Source organism: Pteropus vampyrus, unplaced genomic scaffold, assembly GCF_000151845.1.
Source record: "Pteropus vampyrus isolate Shadow unplaced genomic scaffold, Pvam_2.0 Scaffold358, whole genome shotgun sequence".
Lineage (NCBI taxonomy): Eukaryota > Metazoa > Chordata > Mammalia > Chiroptera > Pteropodidae > Pteropus > Pteropus vampyrus.
This window is the reverse complement of record NW_011889139.1, coordinates 360,082-382,189: the sequence shown is the minus strand read 5'-3', so window position 1 is coordinate 382,189 and position 22,108 is coordinate 360,082. Positions and strand designations below refer to the sequence as shown.

General features: G+C 33.6%; 1 protein-coding gene across 5 annotated transcripts in view; it reads left to right on the top strand.

Annotated features, from left to right (window-relative positions):
- The window catches only part of CCT6B (chaperonin containing TCP1 subunit 6B), a 32,830-nt gene extending 11,403 nt beyond the window's left edge, over nucleotides 1–21,427 (top strand). For 3 of the 5 annotated variants that reach the window (XM_011379330.2, XM_023522841.1, XM_023522840.1), the window contains 10 exons: nucleotides 493–596; nucleotides 4,313–4,423; nucleotides 4,578–4,737; nucleotides 6,244–6,326; nucleotides 6,680–6,776; nucleotides 7,083–7,230; nucleotides 10,591–10,724; nucleotides 12,010–12,112; nucleotides 15,933–16,005; nucleotides 16,522–21,427. In XM_011379330.2, the coding sequence (XP_011377632.1) occupies nucleotides 493–596; nucleotides 4,313–4,423; nucleotides 4,578–4,737; nucleotides 6,244–6,326; nucleotides 6,680–6,776; nucleotides 7,083–7,230; nucleotides 10,591–10,724; nucleotides 12,010–12,112; nucleotides 15,933–16,005; nucleotides 16,522–16,594 (1,086 nt within the window). In that variant the 3' untranslated portion in view covers nucleotides 16,595–21,427. Of the gene's footprint in view, nucleotides 1–492; nucleotides 597–4,312; nucleotides 4,424–4,577; nucleotides 4,738–6,243; nucleotides 6,327–6,679; nucleotides 6,777–7,082; nucleotides 7,231–10,590; nucleotides 10,725–12,009; nucleotides 12,113–15,932; nucleotides 16,006–16,521 lie in introns of those variants that run through there. The other 2 variants (XM_011379329.2, XR_002777041.1) reach the window with 2 other exon arrangements.
- Nucleotides 21,428–22,108: the final 681 nt, after the last annotated feature.

Genomic DNA, 22,108 nt, shown 5'->3' with positions numbered 1-22,108 from the left:
CATGACATGGAAACTTTTCATGGTAAACACAAGACAAGAATTTCATATTGTTATAGCCAGCGAATTTGAGCTCTTCTCTTAGATTATATTTCCTTCTTTTCCATTAAGGTGTCCTTTGGTGGAAAAGTTTGAGTAGTGTTGGTATAGTAGAAAGAGCAGTGGCTTGGGAGTCAGAGACTTGAATACTAGTGCTGGCTCTGCTACTATCATTTAGACTTTGTTTTAAGATCGTAACTCTTTAAAGTCTTGTCTTAGTTTTCATAACTGTAAAATTAAGCGTTTGGACATGATGATCTATGAAGTCCCTTTAGGCTCAAAAATATCTGTTGGCATTGGTTATTAGTGTCCATGACAAAGTGGCACTCTTTGGCCTCGTGCTATGTTTTAGAGCCTGAACTCTTTATCTGTTTAGTCTGGTGATAGATTACTTGGGCCAGTGGTTTCTTTTAGTAGACCACTAAAATTTACTCTTCTCATTCACTTCTCTTCTAGGCCGTGGTGGATTCTGTTTTGGCTATTAGAAGACCAGGTTATCCTATTGATCTCTTCATGGTAGAAATCGTGGAGATGAAGCACAAATCAGAAACAGATACAAAGTAAATTATATAAACTTTTAGAATATATGTGTTCTAGAATATATAGTTATTTTTAGATATTCTTTCTTTAATTTCATTGGTTACTTTTATTAAACATCAATCTATTCATTTAGCATATATTAATTAGATACTTACTAGAGCCAGTCACTGTTTTAGGTGCTAGGAATGAAAGGTAAACAAAACAGAATTCCTTTCTCCGAGAAGTTTACATTTCTAGATGAAGGAGATAGTAAACAAGTAATATTAAATTCTTTGAAGAGGCTAGAGTAACAGTGTGTGAGCATTCATGTGATTTTAGAGTAGCTAAGGAAGATCATTGTGATAAGAAACTAAACTAGAGAGCTAAGGAGGTCTCTGAAGAAATAAGGGAGCTAGCCATGTGAATATCTAGAAGAAGAGTGTTCTAGGTAGAGAGAACAATAGTTGAAGAGGCTCTGAGGCAGAAGTGTGCTGGGGTGTTCCATTGTGCCTGGAATAGACTCAGAGGGAAAAATAGTAAGGTGATGAGGCCAGAAAGATGAGATAGGGAAGACAATTAACATTATCTGAGGATGTATGTGCTCAAAGTCTGTAGCATCTTGTTGATTTTGGACTTAACTCATTTGAAACTTTCTATTAAGGAAAATTCTAAAGATATATTCAAGTAGAGAGAATAGAATAGTGAACTCACATATACCTGTCTTTATGTGAACTCACATATACTCATCTTTATCTACTTGCAGTATATGGCCAATCTTATTGTCTTTTATATATTCCTCTTTCTTCTTCCTTGCCCCAAATCTGGATTATTTTGAAGCAAATCCAGATATCATATTTCATCTGTAAATACTTTCTTATTTATTTTTGATATGTGTGTGTATATTATTTATAGAAGTTCTGTTTGGTTCCTTCTTAAGTTTGCCATGTCACTATGTATGTTTTCCTATGCCTTACATAGGAAAACAAACTTACCTTTTTATTTATTTAAACGTGTAGCTCATGTCTGATAATTATAATATTTAAAGTTTTGGCTTGTCTATTAATGGTGTTTATTGTTTTTTGCTGGTTCTCACTCAGCATACTTTGTTCCCATATCTGCCATTCATCATATTTGAAAAAAGTATTTGTAGAAATAATTTGAGACGTAGGATGAAGTTGCCTTTCTGCACAAAGGATTTGAATTTGCTGCTGCAAGGAGCCTAGAGACTATTTTAAATTAAATCCAAAGCCTGAAGCTCTTTGGGACTATCTAGTTGTGAATTCTAACTGCTAGTCCATATGAGGGCTGCTTGCTTCTAGTTCATCCTTCTGGTTTATACTCTTAATTATGTAGCCTTTTGGGGTTCCTGCTTAATGTGAAGAGGACCTTCTATTAGACTTTCTACCTTAGATATCCCTGAACTTTTAATTCTATCCCCCTCTCATTGTGAAGTCATTGAAATAAAAGTTCAGATTTGCCTGAATTGTCATATGACTTTATGATAATAGTGCCTGCAGTTGTCTATTTACCTCTTAGAGTTCCTGTTATCTTTTCAGTTTTGAAAAGAAAATTATTTTGGAGCTCTTTACTATTTTTATAGCTCTCCAGTGTTTTTAAGGTTTCTTTTTTTTAACCTAGCATAGTTTTTGGTAGTATGGTTGGTCCAAATTAGCCTACCATTGCTGAGGACAAGTTCTTGATTTATATTTCAAAAATCTCTCTGTGATTATTGTGTGGGGAATATACCGTGGGTGGGAGGTTCAAGGGCAGAAGTAGGAGACCAGTTAGGAATCTGTTGATATACAGATAAGTAATGAAAATGGTTTAGATCAGGATATAGACAGAGGGAGCAATAGGATTTGTTGTTGATGGTTCAACATAGAATGTGACAGAAACAGAGGAGTCAAAGATGTCTCGGGTTTTTGCATGAGCAGCTGGAGAAGTGGAGGTGCCATTTCCTGAGATGGAGAAGACTGGAAGCAGGTTTGGGGAAATAAATCAAGAGTTCAGTTTGGAGAATGTTATATTTTAGATGCCTATTAGGGATCCATGTGAAAATGTTGAGTAGGGAGTTAGATGTGTCTGGAGTTCAGAATAGTAGTCTGGACTGCAAATATATATTTGGAAGTCATCAGTGTACAGATGACTTAAAGCTACGAGAGTTAATGAGATCGCCTGGGAAGTAAATATAAGTAGAGAAAAGAGGACGTTTAAGGTTTAGGAACAGTGTTTGGAATTGAGAAGAGGAGGAACATTCAGCAAAGGAGACTGAGAAAGAGTGGTCAATGAGAGAGGAGGAAAGCCAAGAGAGACTAGTGTTCCAGAAATGAAAAGAAGAAAGGATTTCAAGAAGGAGAGAATAATCAGGTATGTCATATGCTGCTGAAAGTTTGAGCAAGTTGTTGTGAACTGAGATTTGACCACTGGATTTGGAAAACATTTAGTTTTTTGGTAGCTTTAATGAAAACTGATTCAGTAAAGAGGTAGGAGTGAAAGTCAGATTGAATAGAGAATGGTTAGAGAAGCAGTGGAGGATGCAAATGAAGACAACTCAGAGGAGTTTAGCTAGAAATCAGGCAGTACCAGAAGGGAATATGGGATGGGGTTGAAGGAGGAGAATCCTTTGTTTTGAAGATGGGAATTATTATGGCAAGTTTGTATCCTGATGAGAATTCTCCTGTAGGCAGAAAGAATTGATGTGGGGAAACAGGGGCGATGCAGGATCAGAGAGAGGAAGTGGAATACAGTACACGACTGGAGGAGTTATCCTTAGAGAGGAGCATGGACAGTTCATGTGTAGTAATAGGAAGTTCAGGTTCAAGTGTAGGTAGATTGGTGGAGGTAAGAATGGGACAGTGTTTCTTATTTCTCCAAAAAGCAAGGTCTTTTGCTGAGAGTGAGTCAGGGGAAGAGGAAAGGAGACTTGAAGAGTGGAGAATAGTCAACGTATAATTTGTTTCTTTCTAAATAAAATATCTTCACATTAAGTTAGGAGTTGGATTAATGTAGTTAGATTAAAATTTTGAAAACTTTCTTATATTTAACTATTTAAAAAATAATTTGGTTATGAAAGATTCATAAGTAGAAATGCATTCCCTAATTGGGCATAAATGAATTTTCAAGAGTTATAAAAATATTTACTCTTAAAAGAACATTTGGAAAACAGGAGAAAAGACTGCCCCTCATTATCTGTATTCCTGACCATCCAAGTGTAACCCCATTCTTCGTTTCCTTCCATTTTTTTCTTTTCAATGCCAAGGTGCTTATTTTTAAAAAGAATAGTTATATTTTATATGCAATTTGTCATTTTGTTCTTATCAGCTACCCCTGTAAATATTTTTTCATGTTATTAAATAGTTGTCATGACTGTGAAATAGTTGGGTCATTATTTTTTGGACAATGCCCTATTGTTGGACATTTAGGTTAGCAATTTTTAGTCGTTCTATATAATTATTTTGAACAAATATTTCTAAGAAACTAATTATGTGCTTATCTTTCATTACTTGATCAGCTGTGTTGTATGTTTGAGCAACAAAATTTAGAGAATAATTTTAGGTTGACATTTCGCTGTGACTTAATCACAATGTGTTAAAGTAGATTCTCTTTTCTAATTTGACTAATTATGTGTTAGGGTTAAAGTTGATACAAGGAAACAGTGTGTGCTCTGGCGGTTCTGTTACAACTTTAAGAGTATAATTCTAATTTTATACCAATAGAGTGTATATTCAAAGTAAGAAACATTACATGTTTTTAATAGATTGATCAGAGGATTGGTTTTGGATCATGGCGCTCGTCATCCAGATATGAAGAAGCGAGTAGAAGATGTATTTATCCTTACTTGCAATGTATCACTAGAATATGAAAAAACGTATGTATATCGTTTACTATTTATAACCTTTAAAATTGTTTTTTTCTAAAAGTTTTTAAAATCTCTTTCTTCCTTCCTAAATGTTTAGTGTAAACTCGCTACCTTTTCCTCTACCCCCATTGCCTTTACTAGCTTGTTTTTATTAATCTTTTAGAGAGGTGAGCTCTGGTTTCTTTTATAAGACTGCAAAAGAAAAAGAAAAATTGGTAAAAGCTGAAAGAAAATTTATTGAAGATAGAGTACAAAAAATAATAGACCTGAAAGACAAAGTCTGTGCTCAGTCCAACAAAGGATTTGTTGTCATTAATCAAAAGGTGAGAAAGAAAGCTTATATTTTAACTATTTGTAAATGTTCTTCAGTGTTTCTCAAAGTATGGTCTGAGAACCCGTAGGAGTCCCTAAGACCATTTTAGGGAGTTCATGAGGTCAAAACTATTTTCATAATATTAATAATAATGCCTTTTATGTTGTGTTGAAATTTGCAATGATGATGCAAAAGCAATGATAGATAAAACTGCTGATGCCTTAGTAAAATCAAAGCAAAAGCAACGAATTATGCTGGTAGTCATCATATTTTTTATTGCCACTCTACCACACACTGGCAGTTAATAAAAAAAGGCAGTTTTGTTTAAGACTGTCTTGATGAATTGGTAAAATTTATTAATTTTATTAAATTTTGATCCTTAAATATATATCCTTTTGTAAAATGTGAACTATGCACAAAGCACTTCTGTGTCATGTCAAAAGAAATGCCTTAAAAAACACTTAATTTAATATCTCGAAGGAAAGTTCTTGTATAATTGAGTTGCAAGCTAAACTAGTTACTTTTTTCATAGACTTCCAGTTTTGCTTGAAGAATGACTGACAAAGTATCTTTACTTAGACATGGGTATTTGGTAGATTTTTCTCAAAAACGAATGCAGCAGTCTTGTCATTTGAAGGAAAACAACTGACGATATTTGTTGCCAGTGATAACATTTGAGCCTTCAAACAAAAATTAGAATTTTGGAAAACTTGTGTCTGCCACCATGAGTCTGACAGCTTTCCAAAATGTAAAATACTTTCTGATAATATTAACGATGATATTAGCAAAGGTGATATTTTTGATATTACATAACTATGATATGTGTCAACATTTGGAAGCTCTGCCTAACTTAGTGAACCAACATTCTCTGACTAAAAATTCATTATTTAACAAAATTATGCATGGGTAAATAATCAATTCAAAGTACAAGACAGACAAATGGATTTTAATGTGAGAGAGTATGGAAAGTTCATTGATATGGTTATATATTTTACATTGAAACTACTTGTTTAGTTTTGGTATAGTATCAAAGAATAATATCCACATTTATCTGAAAAGGCTATTAAAATATTCCTCCCTTTCTCAATACATATCTCTGTGAGACCAGGTTTTCTTTTTATACTTTAATCAAAACAACATATTGCACCAAATTGAATGCAGAAGCAGATATGAGAATTCAGCTGTCATAAGACAGACATTAAAAAGATTTGCAAAGATATAAAACAGTACCATTACTCTCACTATATATAATTTTTGGTTTAGGAAACTATAATAAATTTTCATTAAAAAATGTTATTTATGTTAATGTAAAATGGGTTTATTGTTATATTAAATGGATTAATACTTTAAAGTTTTTTCAATTTATAATATGGTAACTATTATAGATACAGCTCACATGAACAAAAACTTTGGGTGCTTAACAATTTTTAAGAGTATAAAGCGTTGCTGAGATCAAAAAGTTTTAGAACTATTGGCTTAAAACATGCTTGTAACTTTTGTGCTAATTTGATTATAGGGAATTGATCCATTTTCCTTAGATGTGCTTGCAAAACATGGTATAGTAGCTCTTCGCAGAGCAAAAAGAAGAAATATGGAAAGGTAAGCTTGCAGATAATTATATATCCTAAGTTTATTAACAGATTGAATTGAAATTATCCCATGCGTATTCCTTTTAGCTTACATATAAACACTGTGAGCAAAACAGCAGCATACAAGTTCCGAATTTTGTTTTTAATTTCAGTAAATAATGGAGCTGTCAAAAGTCAAGATTGTTAACCAACCTCAGAACTTTGTTGAAATACAAGGAAGGTTCTCACCTTCCTGAAACAGATTTTAAAAACAATGCGATACAGTGACAATGCAGTCTTTGTGTTAGATATCTTTTCACCTTTAAGAAATTAGTCTTTATGTTTTCCATAGCCAAAGCTATGTTGACATATATGTAATTTCAGACTCTCTCTTGCTTGTGGAGGAATGGCTGTGAATTCTCTTGAAGACCTCAATATAGATTGCTTGGGACATGCTGGTCTTGTACATGAGTATACATTAGTGAGTATTTCTGGGGGAAATAGTTGTAAAGTGAACAGTAAACCCTTTTTTTTTTTTTTAATACTAAACCTTTTAATTCAGGTTTTACATTTTGAGGTCTGAATAATTCACAAGATAGATTTTACAATTTATTTACCTAAATATTTTTTAAGAGTTTAAATAGAATTTACCTGATTTTAACATATATTTAGTTATACATGACAAAAAAATTCACATGAAGATTGGATTCTGTTATTATAAACTAAAAGTCTTGATTTCATAATGACATTGCTTATTAAAGTTATATCTTCTTGTATTATCCTTTAGGGTGAAGAAAAGTTCACTTTTATTGAGGACTGTATTAACCCTCGCTCTGTCACCTTATTGGTGAAGGGACCAAATAAGCATACTCTCACACAAATCAAGGATGCTGTAAGGGATGGACTTCGTGCCATCAAAAATGCCATTGAAGATGGTAAGCTCTTTTTTTGTGATGGATATGATCCTCTTGTATTTTTAAAGTGGTGATAAATCTATCATGGCATATATAATATTTTAAAAATAAGAGTTATGACTATTCTCTCATTTCACTTTGGACAGTTTATAGTTTGGATTGTGAAAGTTTTTCCTGGAATAGCTTAATGGTTTGCTGACCTTTTATTTATCTTATGTTTATGAAATAAAAATGCACTTAATTTAATGCTGTCGTATTATTTTTTATTTTTAAAACCATGAAAAAACTTTCATATCTTAGAACTCATTTCATTACCTCAGGTGTAGTGCAATTTAAAGAAATATTAGGAAAAAAATATTAGCATTTATTATTTATTGATAATTTATAATGAGCTAAAAGGAGTTAGGATAGATAATAAAAACATTTTTAAAATAGAATAATCACAGGAAAGGATGCTTAACATCATTAGTCATTAGGAAAATGAAAATCTAAACCACAAAGAGATACCATTTCACATTAAGATAGCTATAGTCAAAAAGCTGGAGAATAGTAAACGTTGTCAAAGATGTGGAGAAATTGGAACCCTCATACATACCATTGGAAAACACGCAGTTCCTCAGAAAGTTAAACATAGTTGGTTACTGTATGACCCAGCAGATAACTCTTAGGTATATATACACAAGAGAGTTGAAAACATATGTCCACACGAAAAGCTTGTGTACAAATGTTTACAGAAGCATTATTCATGATAGCTAAACAATGGAATCAATCCAAATATTCATTAGCTAATGAATGGATAAATAAAATGTGATATATCCATACAATAGAGTATTATTTGACTACAAAAAGGAATAAATACTGATGTATGAGACAACACAGTTGACCTTGAAAATGTTATGCTAAGTGAAAGAACTCAGACATAGAAGGCCATGTATTATGTGATTCCATTTATATGAAATATCCAGGAAAGGTTGCCAGAGGCTGGGAGAGGTGGAAGTGGGGAATGATTGCTAATGAGTACAAGTTTTTTTTTCTTTTAAATGTTCTAGAATTAAATAGGGATGATGGTTGTAGAAGCATGTGACTATACTAAAAACTACTGAAAATATACTTTAAAAGGCTGCATGTGAATTATATTTCAAGAAAATAGAGTAATAAACTTTATAAATAATAGGTCAGATGTATCTGATAAGCAAAAATGTAGATGTGAAATAATGATAAAATAAAAGCTGAAATTGAAAATTAGATCGTAGGAAAAAAGAATATAAATACTGTATAGCAAATATAATAGTCATTATACATATTTAAGCTGTCAGAATATAAAGAGATACAATCAATTATATAGGTTTTATTATTGAAAAGGAGAATACACATCAGTTCCTAAGTTGAAAAATATGGGGCTTTCTATAAGAATCACTGCCTCTTTTTTTTTTTGAGTCACTTTTAATAAAAGCTAGCAGCATTTTTTTTTTTTTAACAAGATAAACATACATCTTGTTTAGGAATGTAGCCTTTGGTAGTTCAACCTGATACTTAGAATTTAGAATACATAGAAAATACTACTTTTTAAATCCCTTAAACTTTGTTTTTTAAAAAATAATTTATCGAGGTATAATTGACACATATTTAAAGTGTACAACCATGAAACTATCCCCTTAATCAAGATAATGAACATATCTAGCACTCCAAAAAGTTACCTTATTGCTTATTGGCAATCTTTCCTTCCTGTCTCTCTCAGTCACCCTAGATTCAGGCAACCACCAGTCTACTTTCTGTTGCTATAGATTAATTTTCATTTTCTATTTTATATGACTAGAATAATGCAGTATGTACCTTTTTTGGTTTGGCTTCTTTTACTCAGAAAAAAAATAAATTAATTGATGTTATACTTATTAGTCATTCATTCCATTTTATTGCTAAATAGTATTTTACTGTATGAATATACTACATTTGTTTACCAATTCACCTGTTGATGGACATTTGGTTATTTACAGTTTTTGGCTATTACAAATAAAGCTGCTATATAGACTTATGCTCTCATTTCTTTTGGGTAAATGCCTAGGGATTCAATGGCTATGGAATGTATGTGCTTAACTTTTTAGAAACTGTCAAACTGTTTGCCAAGTACCATTTTATATTCCCATCAGTAGTGTATGAGTGTTCCAGTTGTTCTGCATCCTCTCCCATACTTGATATGGTCAGTCGTTTTAATTTTAGCCATTCTAAAATTTGAAAAACCATACTGTGGTTTTTAATTTGCAATTTTCTAGTGATCATTGATGTTGAACATCTTTGCGTGTGCTTGTTTGCTATTCACATACCTTTGGCGAGGTTTCTGTTCAAATCTTCTGCCCTTTTAAAAAATTGAGTTGTTTTCTTATTGTTGAGTTTGAGAGTTCTTTTTATATTCTAGATACAGTATTTTTTCAGATATGCAATCTGCAAATATTTTCTCCTCTGTGGCTTGTTTGGTTATTCTTTTAGCAGTGTCTTTCAAAGAGAAGTTCTTAATTTTGATGAAGTCTAATTTACCAATATTTTCTATCATAGATTATGCTTTTGGTGTGGTATCTAAAATCTTTACTTAGCCCTGGGTTCACAAAGATTTTCTTCTGTGTTTCTTTTAGAAGTATTATAGTCTTAGGTTTTACATTTAGTCTAAGATTCATTTAAACTTAACTTTTCTATTTGGTGCAAAGTATGGACCTAAGTTGTTGTTGTTGTTGTTTTTTTTTTTGCATGTAGGTATCCAATTGTTCCAGCTCTATTTGTTAAAAAGACTGTCTTTTCACTAAGTTACCTTTGTATCTTTGTGGAAAATCAGTTGTTTGTATTTGTGTGGTTCTATTTCTAGGTTCTTTATTTCGTTCCATTAATCTGTTTGTCTATCTCATTGTTAATATCACTATCTTGATTATTGTAACTTTATAGGTCTTGAAATCAGTAATGTTAATCCTTCCATTTTGTTCTTTTTCAAGTTTTTTTGGTTATTTTAAGTCCTTTACATTTCCATACGAATTTTAGAATTGGCCAGTTTCTACCAAAAACACGGCTGGGATTTTGATTGGAATTTCACTGAATTTATAGATCGGTTTGGGAATTATTGAAATCTTAACAATATTGAGTCATGGTGTATCTTTATTTGGGTCTTCTTGAATCTATTTCAGCAGTATTTTGTAAGTTTTAGTATGTTTGTTTTGCACATCTTTTTTTTCCGTCAGATTTATCCTTTGTATTTTATGTATTTTTATCCTATCATACATGATATTTAAAAAAATTTCAATTTCTGATTATTAGTTGTTAATATATAAAAATAATTGATTTTTACATATTTTTCCTATATGGCATGTTTTATCAATCTTTTTTTTTCCTCTCCACTAGGTTGTGTGGTTCCAGGAGCTGGTGCAGTTGAAGTGGCAATAGCTGAAGCTCTTGGTACGTACAAGCACAGTATAAAAGGAAGAGCTCGTCTTGGAGTTCAAGCTTTTGCTGATGCCTTACTCATTATTCCTAAGGTACAACTATTCCACTAGCCAAAGAACAATAGATTCAACATAAGGTGTTTAATTATAAATTGCCTATATTATCTAACAACAGAGTACAAGTATTTGCATTTCCTCAAACAATTTTGTCTAAGATATTTTACAGCTATAGCGAGAAACTTTGGGGATAACGGCTCAGAATCCTTATAGGAATTTAATGTAATAGCCAGATTAGCCCCTCGTTTTATTCTCTGAGTTTTAAAAGTTGAAGTAACTCCAAAAATTTCCTTCAAAAATGCTTCATGATTAACTCATCATAATGATAAAGTTTAGAACTTACATTTAATTAGATTTTAAGGTAGACCTTTATTTTGTTGGTGGTATCCAAAGTATTATCACTTTACATTGTGGAAAGTAAGAACTTCAGGCTGTCTAGCATTCTCAAATGCTAGTTTGCATTCCATTGTCATTAGAATTTCTAGAAAAGGAGAGAAACCAGATTTTTTCCACGTATCAACAGAAGGACAGAGAACTACCATTCTCTTTCCTTTGCCTTAATCTGGTTTTGAACCACTTAGAAGCACAGAAAAACTGTTTCAAATATGCTATTACCACAAATTAAAACATTACTAACAATGCTAGCAAAGTCTCTTTGATAATTGCTTTTAAAATTATTCATAACTTATAGAATCTTTGTGAATCAGAAATCTATTTTTTTCTTTCCCAAAGCAGCAGTTAGTAAGAAATGATCCTGTAGTTGACACAAATTAGTAAGCCCAGTATGTATTTTTTGATACTTTTTTACTCATCAGCTGTTGGTTTGGGACCACTTGGAATTATACCTGAGTTGGAGTGCAGGTATCTTTATCCCTGTTACCACAGGTCATGACTCTCCTCATGTTGATGAGGTGCACAAAGATGCTGCAAATATGCAAGTTTCCTTTTGCAGGTGCCCGGGAAAAACTAGAAGATGTGTGGCTAGAAGAGCTAGAGGAAACACGAATACCAATCTACTTTCTATGTATTGTTTTTAAAATCTTTTGCAAGAAGGGAAAGTAATCTAGCGGGGTGAGGACTCTTAATGTCCTCAGAATTTAGTGTGATGTGCATAGGGAAAATGTTTAAGTAAATATAAAAAATACTAGATACACAAAATAATTTTATTTAGATCAAGTGTGAAATTCTTCAAAAAGAGATGATTATTATGGATATGTTTTCACAAGACTAGAGAATAGTGCCTTATTTTTTACATTTAATATTCAAACATACATGTGAAGGTATTCCACATATATATTTATTATTGTTTTTATTTCTAAAGGTTCTTGCTCAGAATTCTGGTTATGACCTACAGGATACACTGGTAAAAGTTCAGACTGAGCATTCAGAATCAAAACAACCTGTTGGCATAGATTTGAATACAGGTAAGAAAGTAAAGAAAAATTAGCAGCTTAATAAAAAAAGTGATTATGCTATAGTGACCCAGAACTTAAAGGGTAGAGGTTTGAGTGACTTTAATATTTAAATTTTGGGTACCTTTAGTTTACTTTTGAACTTCTTAAATGACAGTATTAATTCATTTAAGAAATAGCCAGTGAGTGCTTGTTGTTTGACTCTTGGAATTCACATAGAGCAAAACAGACAAAAATTTCTTCCCTTGTGAGCTTATGTTGTAGTGGGAAAGGTTAGGCAGTAAAAGTAATAAATTCTATGAAGGAATAAAAGAACAGTAAAGATGATTGTGTGAATGCTTGCATAGTAGGGTGGGGAAGGGATTTCAATTTAAACAGAATGGTTGGGATAGGCCTCATTGAGAATATGTCTATTGAAAAAAAATCAAAGGAAGTGTGAAAGTTAACCACGTGGGGTACTGGAGAAAGTATCCTAGGCAGAGGGAACGGCCAGTAGATAAACCACGTCTGATATTTTTCAGGAGAAGGAAGGAAGTGAGAGAGATAATAGAAGGTCCGATCATGCAGGAGCATATGTGCCAGTCTAAGGAGTTTGACTTTTATTATAGTGGAATAGGGATCAATTTTGAGCAGAGGTGTGACATGGTCTAATTATGTTTAAAAGGATCACTGGCTATTCTGTGGAGATGAGTTAACTGAACAACTGGGAGGTTGGAATTCCCATTAACTGCATTGGAGATGATTGTAGGAAAAGTAGTTGTGGTGATAGGGAGATCAGCACTGAGTTTTGGCAAAGTTAAGTTTGAAGTATCTGTAGACTTTCAAGTAAAATAGATAGTTGGATATATGAGTCCGGAGCTCAAGAACGAGGTCTGAGTTGGAGATAAAAAAAGTCAGAGTCATCAGATTGTTTACAGTTTAAATCCAGAAGACTGAATGAGATCACCTAGAGAATGAGTGTAGAGAGAGAAAAGAAGAATCCAGGACTGAGCCTTTAGTACTCCAACAGTAAGAGCTCAGGGAAGAAGAGGAAGAACCAGCAAAGTAGACAGAAGAAGAGCCACTAGTGCAAAAGTAACAACCAGGTGAGCACGGTGTCCTGGAAGACAAGTGAAGAAAGAGTGGTCAGGGAGACGAGGAAGAAATGGCATAGATGCTAGAGGCTTTGTTCATCCCTCTTGCAACCAAATCAGAGTTGTGACAGAAACACAGAGCAAACAGCAAGGAAAGTTGCTGGGGATCTAGACGAGCAGAAGCACTACAACTAGAGAGAGAAATAATTAATCACCCTGCAACTGTAGAAGGTAGGAGGGGGCGAAGATGTGAGGCTGCTCAGTCCTGAATGGCTGAGTGGGACAGAGGCTACCGCAGTGGCAGCCAGCAGCTGCAGACACCCCTTAAAGGGGCTGTGTCCGTGAGTAGACTTTCACGGTGACAGATCTGCTTGCTTTGAGCACCAGCACCTGGTCAGCTGCTCAAGGGACACCAGGGACTTTTAGGGGGAGACTGAGTTGTCGGAGTGTGGGCCAGAGGCAAGGTTTTCTCCTGGGCAGAAGTGCTGGTGGTATATCCATTGCTCCTCTGTTGAGCCTTCCCCCTTCCCAGTGTGCAGACACAGTGTGGCCATAGCTGAGATATCACCAAACTGGATAAGAGGTTGCTCTGCCCAGAGGATTCCCTGAAACTCTGCCTTCCCCAACTCACGGCCCCACCCAAGCTACAGCCAATTGTATCCTCAGTGAGTCTGGTGCTCCTTGCTGAGCAGTGTCAAGGCTCACACTGGTGGCAGCTGGCCTCGGTTTCTGGTATGGTTTCTTGAGGCAACTCTAAGCATAGCATCTGTGGATTGCTTGCTGAATCTTAATGGGTGGCCCCAAAGGGGCACAGGGTGAGGCTAAACTTGGCCTGCATCTGAACCCCTCTCAGGACTGTGCCACTGGACACCTACTACACAAAGCCATGCTAATAAGACCAAGAGACTTAGGAGCTTTGCTTAATCATAGAAACAGACACAAAAAGGCAGCCAAAATGGGAAGACAAAAATGCAGAAAGCATATGAGAGAACAGAACAGAGATCTAGGAATAATGGAGTCAAGCAGTCTAACATAACAGATGCAGAGTTCAAAACACTGGTTATAAAGATGCTCAATGAACTTAGGGGAGTATAGATGAATTCATCTACGTGAGAACTTTAACAAAGAGATAAAAAACATAAAAATGGAAATGGCAATTATCAAAAGGAACCAGTCAGAAATGAAGAACACATTATCTGAGATGAAAAGTATATTAAATATAATAAACAGAGTGAATAAAGAAGAAGTTCGAATGACCTACATAGAGGATGGGGAAGCCAAGGACACTTAAACAGAATGGCAGGAAAAAAGAAGCCAATACTATCATAATAATTTAAGGAGCCTATGGGACACTATTAAATGTAAAAATATTCATGTCATACGGGTACCAGAAGGAAAAAAAGATGTTGAAGAGCTATTTGAAGGAATATTGATGGAAAACTTCCCTCACCTAGTGAAGGAAATAGGCATAAAACCCCAGGAAGCTCAGAGAGTCCCAAAAACCAGGAACCCAAAGAGGCCCACACCAAGACACATCATATTTAAAATGCCAAAGATTAAATACAAAGAATCTTAAAAGTGGCAGGAGAAAAACAGTTACCTATAAGGGAGCACCCATAAGACTGGCAGCTGATTTCACAAAAGAAACCATGAAGTACAGAAGGGCTTGGCACAAAATATTTGACATGATGCAAACCCAGGATCTACAATCAAGAATACTTTATCCAGCAAAGCTATCATTTAGAGTCGAGGGACAGATAAAGAGCTTCCCAGACAAAAATAAGCTAAGGGAATTTATCAGCATTAAGTATTACAGTATTATAGGAAATGTTTGAGGGTCTTCTTTAAGAAGAAAAAAATGTGTATCAAAAACAAGAATAACGAATGATAATCACTACATTCCTATCAACAACTACCTCAAATGGAAAAGAATTAAGTGCTCCAACCAAAAGATAGAGTGGCTGAATGGATAAGAAAACAAGCCCCCTACATATGTTACCTACAAGAGACTCACTTCAGATTAATAGACACAGACTAAAAGGAAGGGGATGGAAAAAGATATTACTTTGATAGACCTAGAGGGTATTGTGTTGAATGAAATGGATCAGATATAGAAAGAAATATCAATTTCACATACATGTGGAATATAAAGAACAAAATAAACAACAATAACAAAATCAGAAATAAACTCATAGATACAGAGAATATTTAGAGGGCTACTAGAAGGGAATGAGGTTGGGGGATGGCAAAAAAAGGCAAAGGGATTAAGAGGTACCAATGGATAGTTACAGAATAGACATGGAGATGTAGCCTGTAGCATGGAGAAGATGGGTATTAATGTTCTAATAAATATGTAAGGGGGAAGAGGGTTACTAGATTTAGTGAGGTGATTGCTTTGTGAATTATGTGGATCTCTGATCACTATGCTGTACAACTGAAACTGGTATATTATTGTATGCCAACTATAATTGAAAAAAAACATCGCACAATGTAAATACGAGCAACTAATTGTCTATTATATTTCAGTAAAACCAAAAAAAAAAAAAAAAAAAAGTGGTCGGAAGGGTATGATCAGCTGTGTTAAGTGCTACTGATAGATGAGGCCTGAGAATCTACCATTGAATTTGACAACATGGAGGTCATTGGTGACCGTGACAATAGTAGTTTGGTGGTATATTAAATGTTGTTAGAATATACCACCAATATTAACAGGATATATGAAGACTGTAGTATTAAAATAGTTTATTTTTACTTTGCAGGTGAGCCAATGGTAGCAGCAGATGCAGGAATTTGGGATAATTATTGTGTGAAAAAACAACTTCTTCATTCTTGGTAAGTTTGTATTAATAAAAAGACTTTTAAGGACATATTTGATAACATTAAAAATTTTTTCTATTATTTTTGCCACTTTACAGTGGAAAAATGGTTGAGTGTATGAAAAGAACATGGTATCCAGTTATTAAGACTAACATATCCTTTTACATTCCTTTTAACATTTTAATTCTAACAGTGTTAGTTATAGGAAATGTTAATCTTACTATTATTTATTTGAGGAGGGAAAGAAGGAACTTTACTGAAATAGTACCATATGCATAGTGGGAAAAATCAAATGATGTGCTAAAAATGAGGTCAGTTTTGCTGGAATATACAATCAGCTTCCACTTTATCAAGGAAGGAATTGAAATAATAATACAAGGGTAATGTTTGTACTTAGAATAGCTTTGTTTCATAAAATCTCACACCAACATCATTGAAGAACAAGGTACCTTTAGTAGCTAAAGGTTGCTTAGGAGGAAAAGATAAGAGTGAGTTGTTTGGCTTTACTCATCCTGTCATCTTTTTCCTCAGCACAGTGATTGCCACGAACATTCTCCTGGTTGATGAAATCATGCGAGCTGGTATGTCTTCTCTCAAAGGGTGACTGAGTTCAAAACCACCTCTTCTAGCAGCTGAAATTTAACACATCTTATATCCAACTACCATTATATAGCCTGAGCCATTCTTAATTTTTACATAATAAATGCAATTTATATTTGTTGGCCTCAGCAGTCTCAGAAATATTTCATAAAGGCATAAAGAACACAAATATTTTGACAGTAAAGGAATAATAATGAAAATATTTTTCCCTAAGAGTTCTCCACCCTTTATTGTATGTGTGATATTGTGATATAATAAGAAATATATATTTGATCTTCGTCACTAGTTCCTAGCACAAGTGCTTCTAAAACCTTTGTAGTTTCCTGAGTGATAGGGGTGATAGGAGCATTTTTTCTTGTAACATTTGGTCTTAGTTCTCAATTCCTGACGTAAGAGCTTCTAAGACCGTTGGAATCTCTGGAAATAATAAAAATGTCTTTTTGTATGCTAATGAGCTGACTCTTGATGGGGGCTAGAACTTTCAGCTTCCCGCCATCCCCTAAATCTCCAGTGAAGGGAGAAGGACTGGAGATTGAGTTAACTAATCAATTATGCTTATATGATGAAGCCTCCATAAAAAATTCCTAGACTATGGAGTTTAGAGAGTTTCCGGGTTGATGACCACATCCATGTGCCAGGAGAGTGGTGTGCTCCAATCTGGGGACAGAAGCTCCTGTGCTCAGGACCCTTGTGGACCTCTTCCTATGTACCTCTTCATCTGGCTGTTCATCTTTATCCTTTTTAATAAAGGATAAACAGGTAATGTAAGTTGTTTTCCTGAGTTCTGTGAGCTATTACAGCAAATTATCTAACATGAGGGGAGGGGTTATAGGAACCCCTTATTTGTAGCCAAGTTGGACAGAAGTGTGGGTAACATAGAGACCCACTGCTTTTAATTGTTATCTGCAGTGGGGGGCAGTCTTTGGGGACTGAGCCCTTAATCTGTGGGGTCTATGCTAACTCTAGGTAGTTACCATCAGACTTGAATTGTAGGACACGCAGTTGGTATCTCGAGAGTTGGAAGATCAGTTGGTGTGGGAAAACCCCCACATATTTGGTGCTGTGTGTAGGAAAAAGTTTTCCTTTAGTATTCTATTGAATCTATTATAATTCTTAGACCTTTTAATGAACAAAATATGGAGCACAGGTTTTAGAGCACCCAAGTCAATTTCTAATTTATCAGAGGGTATAAATGTAACAGGACAAAATGTTTTATTCTCTCTCCGAATTCCGTTAGTAACTTCATGCTGCCACTCTTTCCTTTTATAAATATGATATCACTTTGTGAGTATAGCTTTAGGTTTCATTGATACCTGACATTTTATTTTGCATATAGTTCATTATATTTTATTGGACTTTTTGGTATATATGATCAGTAACTTATGTGACTGTGCTACCTCTGGTACCTGTCAGACTGGGTGGTTAGAGCTGGTCTCATCTGGAAAGGTGGGGATTGTTGGCACCAACACTGGGAAATAATTATTTTTGGCTTTAATTATTTAATAATTATTGTTGGCAGCTGTTCTGTATCAGTATTAAAACTAGAATTAATCTGTTGTACTTATTATTATTATTAGGCTCCTTGTAGTTAATTTCTTTCCATGAATGCAGGTTGATATGAGATTAAAATATGGCAGGTGCATTAATGGAAATATGGCTTGTTTAGTGCAGCTAGGAGAAGGTTTGTTTAAGAATTTAATACCTTAGTTGAAAACTTATAATCTTATAACCTGTTTTTTCTTCCCCACTTAAAATTTTGTCAACATCTTTCTAAGTTAATAACCATGCTTCTGAACTATAATTTTTTTATAGTTACATGATATTTCATTATATGGCTATTCTGTAATTTATTTAACTAATTCTATTTTCAATTTTTCCCCATTATAAACAGACATCTCCTTTTTTAGCCCCATCTTTGTTTTAAAAGCTGTCTTTTAAAATGGGCATATCATGCATATTGCCAGATCTTTTCTATGTAAAATGTTTAAATTATGAAACATTTTCAACATTCTGAAAGGACAGAAAAAAAAATACCTTTGTACCCTCCATCTAGCTTTAAAAAATAGTAATGTTTTGTTATGTTTGCTTCAGATTTTCTTTAAAGAAATAAAAGCGTACAGATGTAAATTGCCACCCTCCCCCACCCACTCCCTATTATATATTTTCCCCACCCTTTCTCCCTAGGAAAAGACTACTGAGAAGTAGTTTTGATATTTGATATATATCATCCCTATAACAATGTAAAATTTATTGTTTTTGAGATTTAAATGTATAAAAAGTATACTTTTGCTGTTTTTATTTCCTTCTTAACATACAGTTTTGAGACTTATCCAGTCATTCATTTTAGCTGTTTTTGAGTGTTTTAGTATATTTCTATACTATAATGTATTTATCCAATAGTAAATATTTTGGTTATTAATTATACATCATTTTAAACACCATGACGTTGAATTTCTGTGTATATGTTTCCTTGGGTACATATGTGAAAGTGTTTCCAGAGCTTATACCTAGAAGTAGAATTACTGGGGTTCAGGGCCCCTCATCTTTATATTTATCAAGTGATGATACCAGTTAGTATTCTCCCTGCAATGTATAATAGTCTGTATCTCTACAGCCTTGCCAAGTTTCTTGGTATTTTTAAACTTAAAATTTTTGCCAATCTGCAGGGTATAAAATTATATCTCATCTTATTAGAAATTGCTTTGAAATTGAACATATTTTCATAAATCTTTTGGCCATTTTCAGTTCTATAAAATTGCCTATTTATATTGTTGCCTATATTTTTCCATTGGAATTGACTTTCTGGTTGGTAGGTCTGTCTGTCTGTCTGTCTGCCTGCCTGCCTGCCTGCCTGTCTGCCTGTCTCTCTGTCTACTTAACCACTTATCTTTTCACAGTATTTTCTCCCAGATTAAGGCTTTTTCACTTTTGAAAAATATACAGAAGAATTTGATATTTGATAAATATTTTTATTTGATATTTTTATTTTTATATACTAAGTTTTGTATTTTTTAAAGTTTGTTTTTAGTACTTATACAAGAAATTCTTTCCTGCTTCAATAGTAAAGATTTTAAAAATATTTTATGAGTTTTAAAATTTCGTTTATCACATTTAGGCCTTTAATTCATCTGGAATTAATTTTTGTGCATGGTATGTGTTGTGGATACATTTTTTTCCCATATTGCTAACCAGTGTTTTCATACCCCCTGATTTGTAATACTACCTCTATTATATACCAAATTTTGTTGCATCCCATTGGATTGATCATATTATCTTTATTTGGGTTTGTTTCTGTTTAAATATTTTGTCCCACTGGTTTGGTAGATTGTTATTACATCAATACCACGTTGTTTTAATTCTTAAAACTTTATAAAAAAAAGCCTTGAAATGTATATGGTAGGGTGATTCCCTCAGTCCCTTCTTTATTTTCTTCAAAATTTTATTGGCTATTCCTAGATTTCATCTTTTGTGTCTTCCATGTGAATTCTAGGATCAGCTTGTTGAGTTATGGGTTTTGATTAGAATTGCAATGATGTTATAGATTATTTTGGGTAAAAATGACTGCATTTTTAAGTATACATATATATGTGTATACCACCCAGTCATAAATATTTTATATCACTTCATTTATATCTTACCAAGTACCTCAGTTTCTTTTTTTTTTTAGTAAATGTTTTCAATAAAGCTTTAAATATTTCCTATAAAAATGCATTGCATCCTTGGTTAGATTTATTCCTATGTGTCTTGACTTAGAAGCTGTTATAAATAGGATCTTTTATAAAACTTATATTTTAAAATTATTTGTTGCTGTTGTTTAGGCCTTCTATGGAGTTTTATATATTGTTTTATATATTTAGTATTCTAAACCTTGCTGAACTCTCTTATAATACAGTAGTTTGCAGATTATTTTGGAATATCTGAGTTGATAATAACAGTTTAGTCCATTTTTTCTTTTCTAGTCCTTGTACTATTACTATTTTCCTATTCTGTTAAGCTGGCTAAGACCTTTTGCATAATATCAAATAGAAGCAATTATGGCAGTCACATTTATCCTGTTCTTGCCTTTAAAGGGGATGTTTCTAGTATTTTACTGTTTTTTATTTTTGCTGTGAAATATTGGCAGGTAGCCAGCTACATAAGTTTAAATTTGTTCTATTTCTGTTTTGCTAAAAGATATGATTGTTGAATTTTATCAAATGCTTTTCTGATACATTGAATTTTTTTCTTTAATCTGTTAATGTGGTGACCTACTTTAATAGATTTCCTAATGTTAAACTATTCTTGAAATCTTGAGATAAACCCTATTTGATTGTGTTATACCATATTAGATTTTGAGATGCAGATTTTATATTTTCACATTTCTGCAATTAGAATATGTTTTCTAGTCAATGGCCTCTTCTGATTGTTCTTGCTTGAATTTGGTCACCTGTAATTACTTAGTGTTTTAGCCTACAACCATTTAAGGAACACTTGAGGAAAGACTATGAATCTTGATTGTTGCCTGAAAACTTTCTGTTGCTATCTTCTGGTAAGTTAAAGAGAATTTCAACATCAAAACTTTCAGAATGTGTGTCAGTGGCTTAGAGGAAAATACCAGAGAGAATGGTGAAGACTATAAAATGTTACGCTACCACCTTTTGATGGCGAGAATGAATATCAAAAACTGAGTTGAAAAGTGATTTAGAAGAGTCGGACTCTAAATATGAAGTCTTACCTTATTTAGCTTATGTTTTCCTTGTTATGAATGTATAAGATTGCTAGATGATAAAAATCTGTGTAAATAAATCTAGAAAGCTTCATTAAGTATAAAATAAAATGTATGAGTTATAAGAAAGCATTATGTTATGGTTGAAGTGACATTTTTCTTTCTTAGTATATAAAGAAATGGTGTATCTTATAATCTGTGACATTTTTGATTTGATGAAATATTTTATTAACTTTTTATACATTGCTAGACTTAATGGTAATATATATTTTTTTCCCTCTTTAATTCAACTCCCAACCGCCGCTTCCACCCCTGACCTATGGATGTTGCCATCTCCCTTTTTAAGAACTGGATCTCTGAAGGCTGGGCGTTTCCCCTGCCATGTGCTCCTGGCGTGCCCCCAGGGCCTGGCGCCCCCGAGATATGGTCCATGGCTCCACCTGGGGTGTGAACCAGGACCTTCTGCATGTAAAGCACATGTGCTAACCACTACACTATGGAGCCACCCCCAAGTTGGTAATATTTATTTAGTTTTTTTTTGCATATGTTCATAAGTGGAATTGGTCTATAATTTTACTTGTTCTACTCTCCTTATATAATTTTGATATCAGTGACATCCTAGCCTCATAAAATGAGTCGGTAGTTATTCTTCCTTTTCTGTTCTTTGGAATAGTTTGAGTCAGTAAGATGGAGGTTTATCTCTTATTTCATAGCTTAGTCTTGGCCTACTAGTTTTTTAAATGGGAGAAATAGGTTTTTGACTACCGATTGAATTTTTATTCCTTTAGGTCTTGAGCTTTCTGTTTCCTTTTG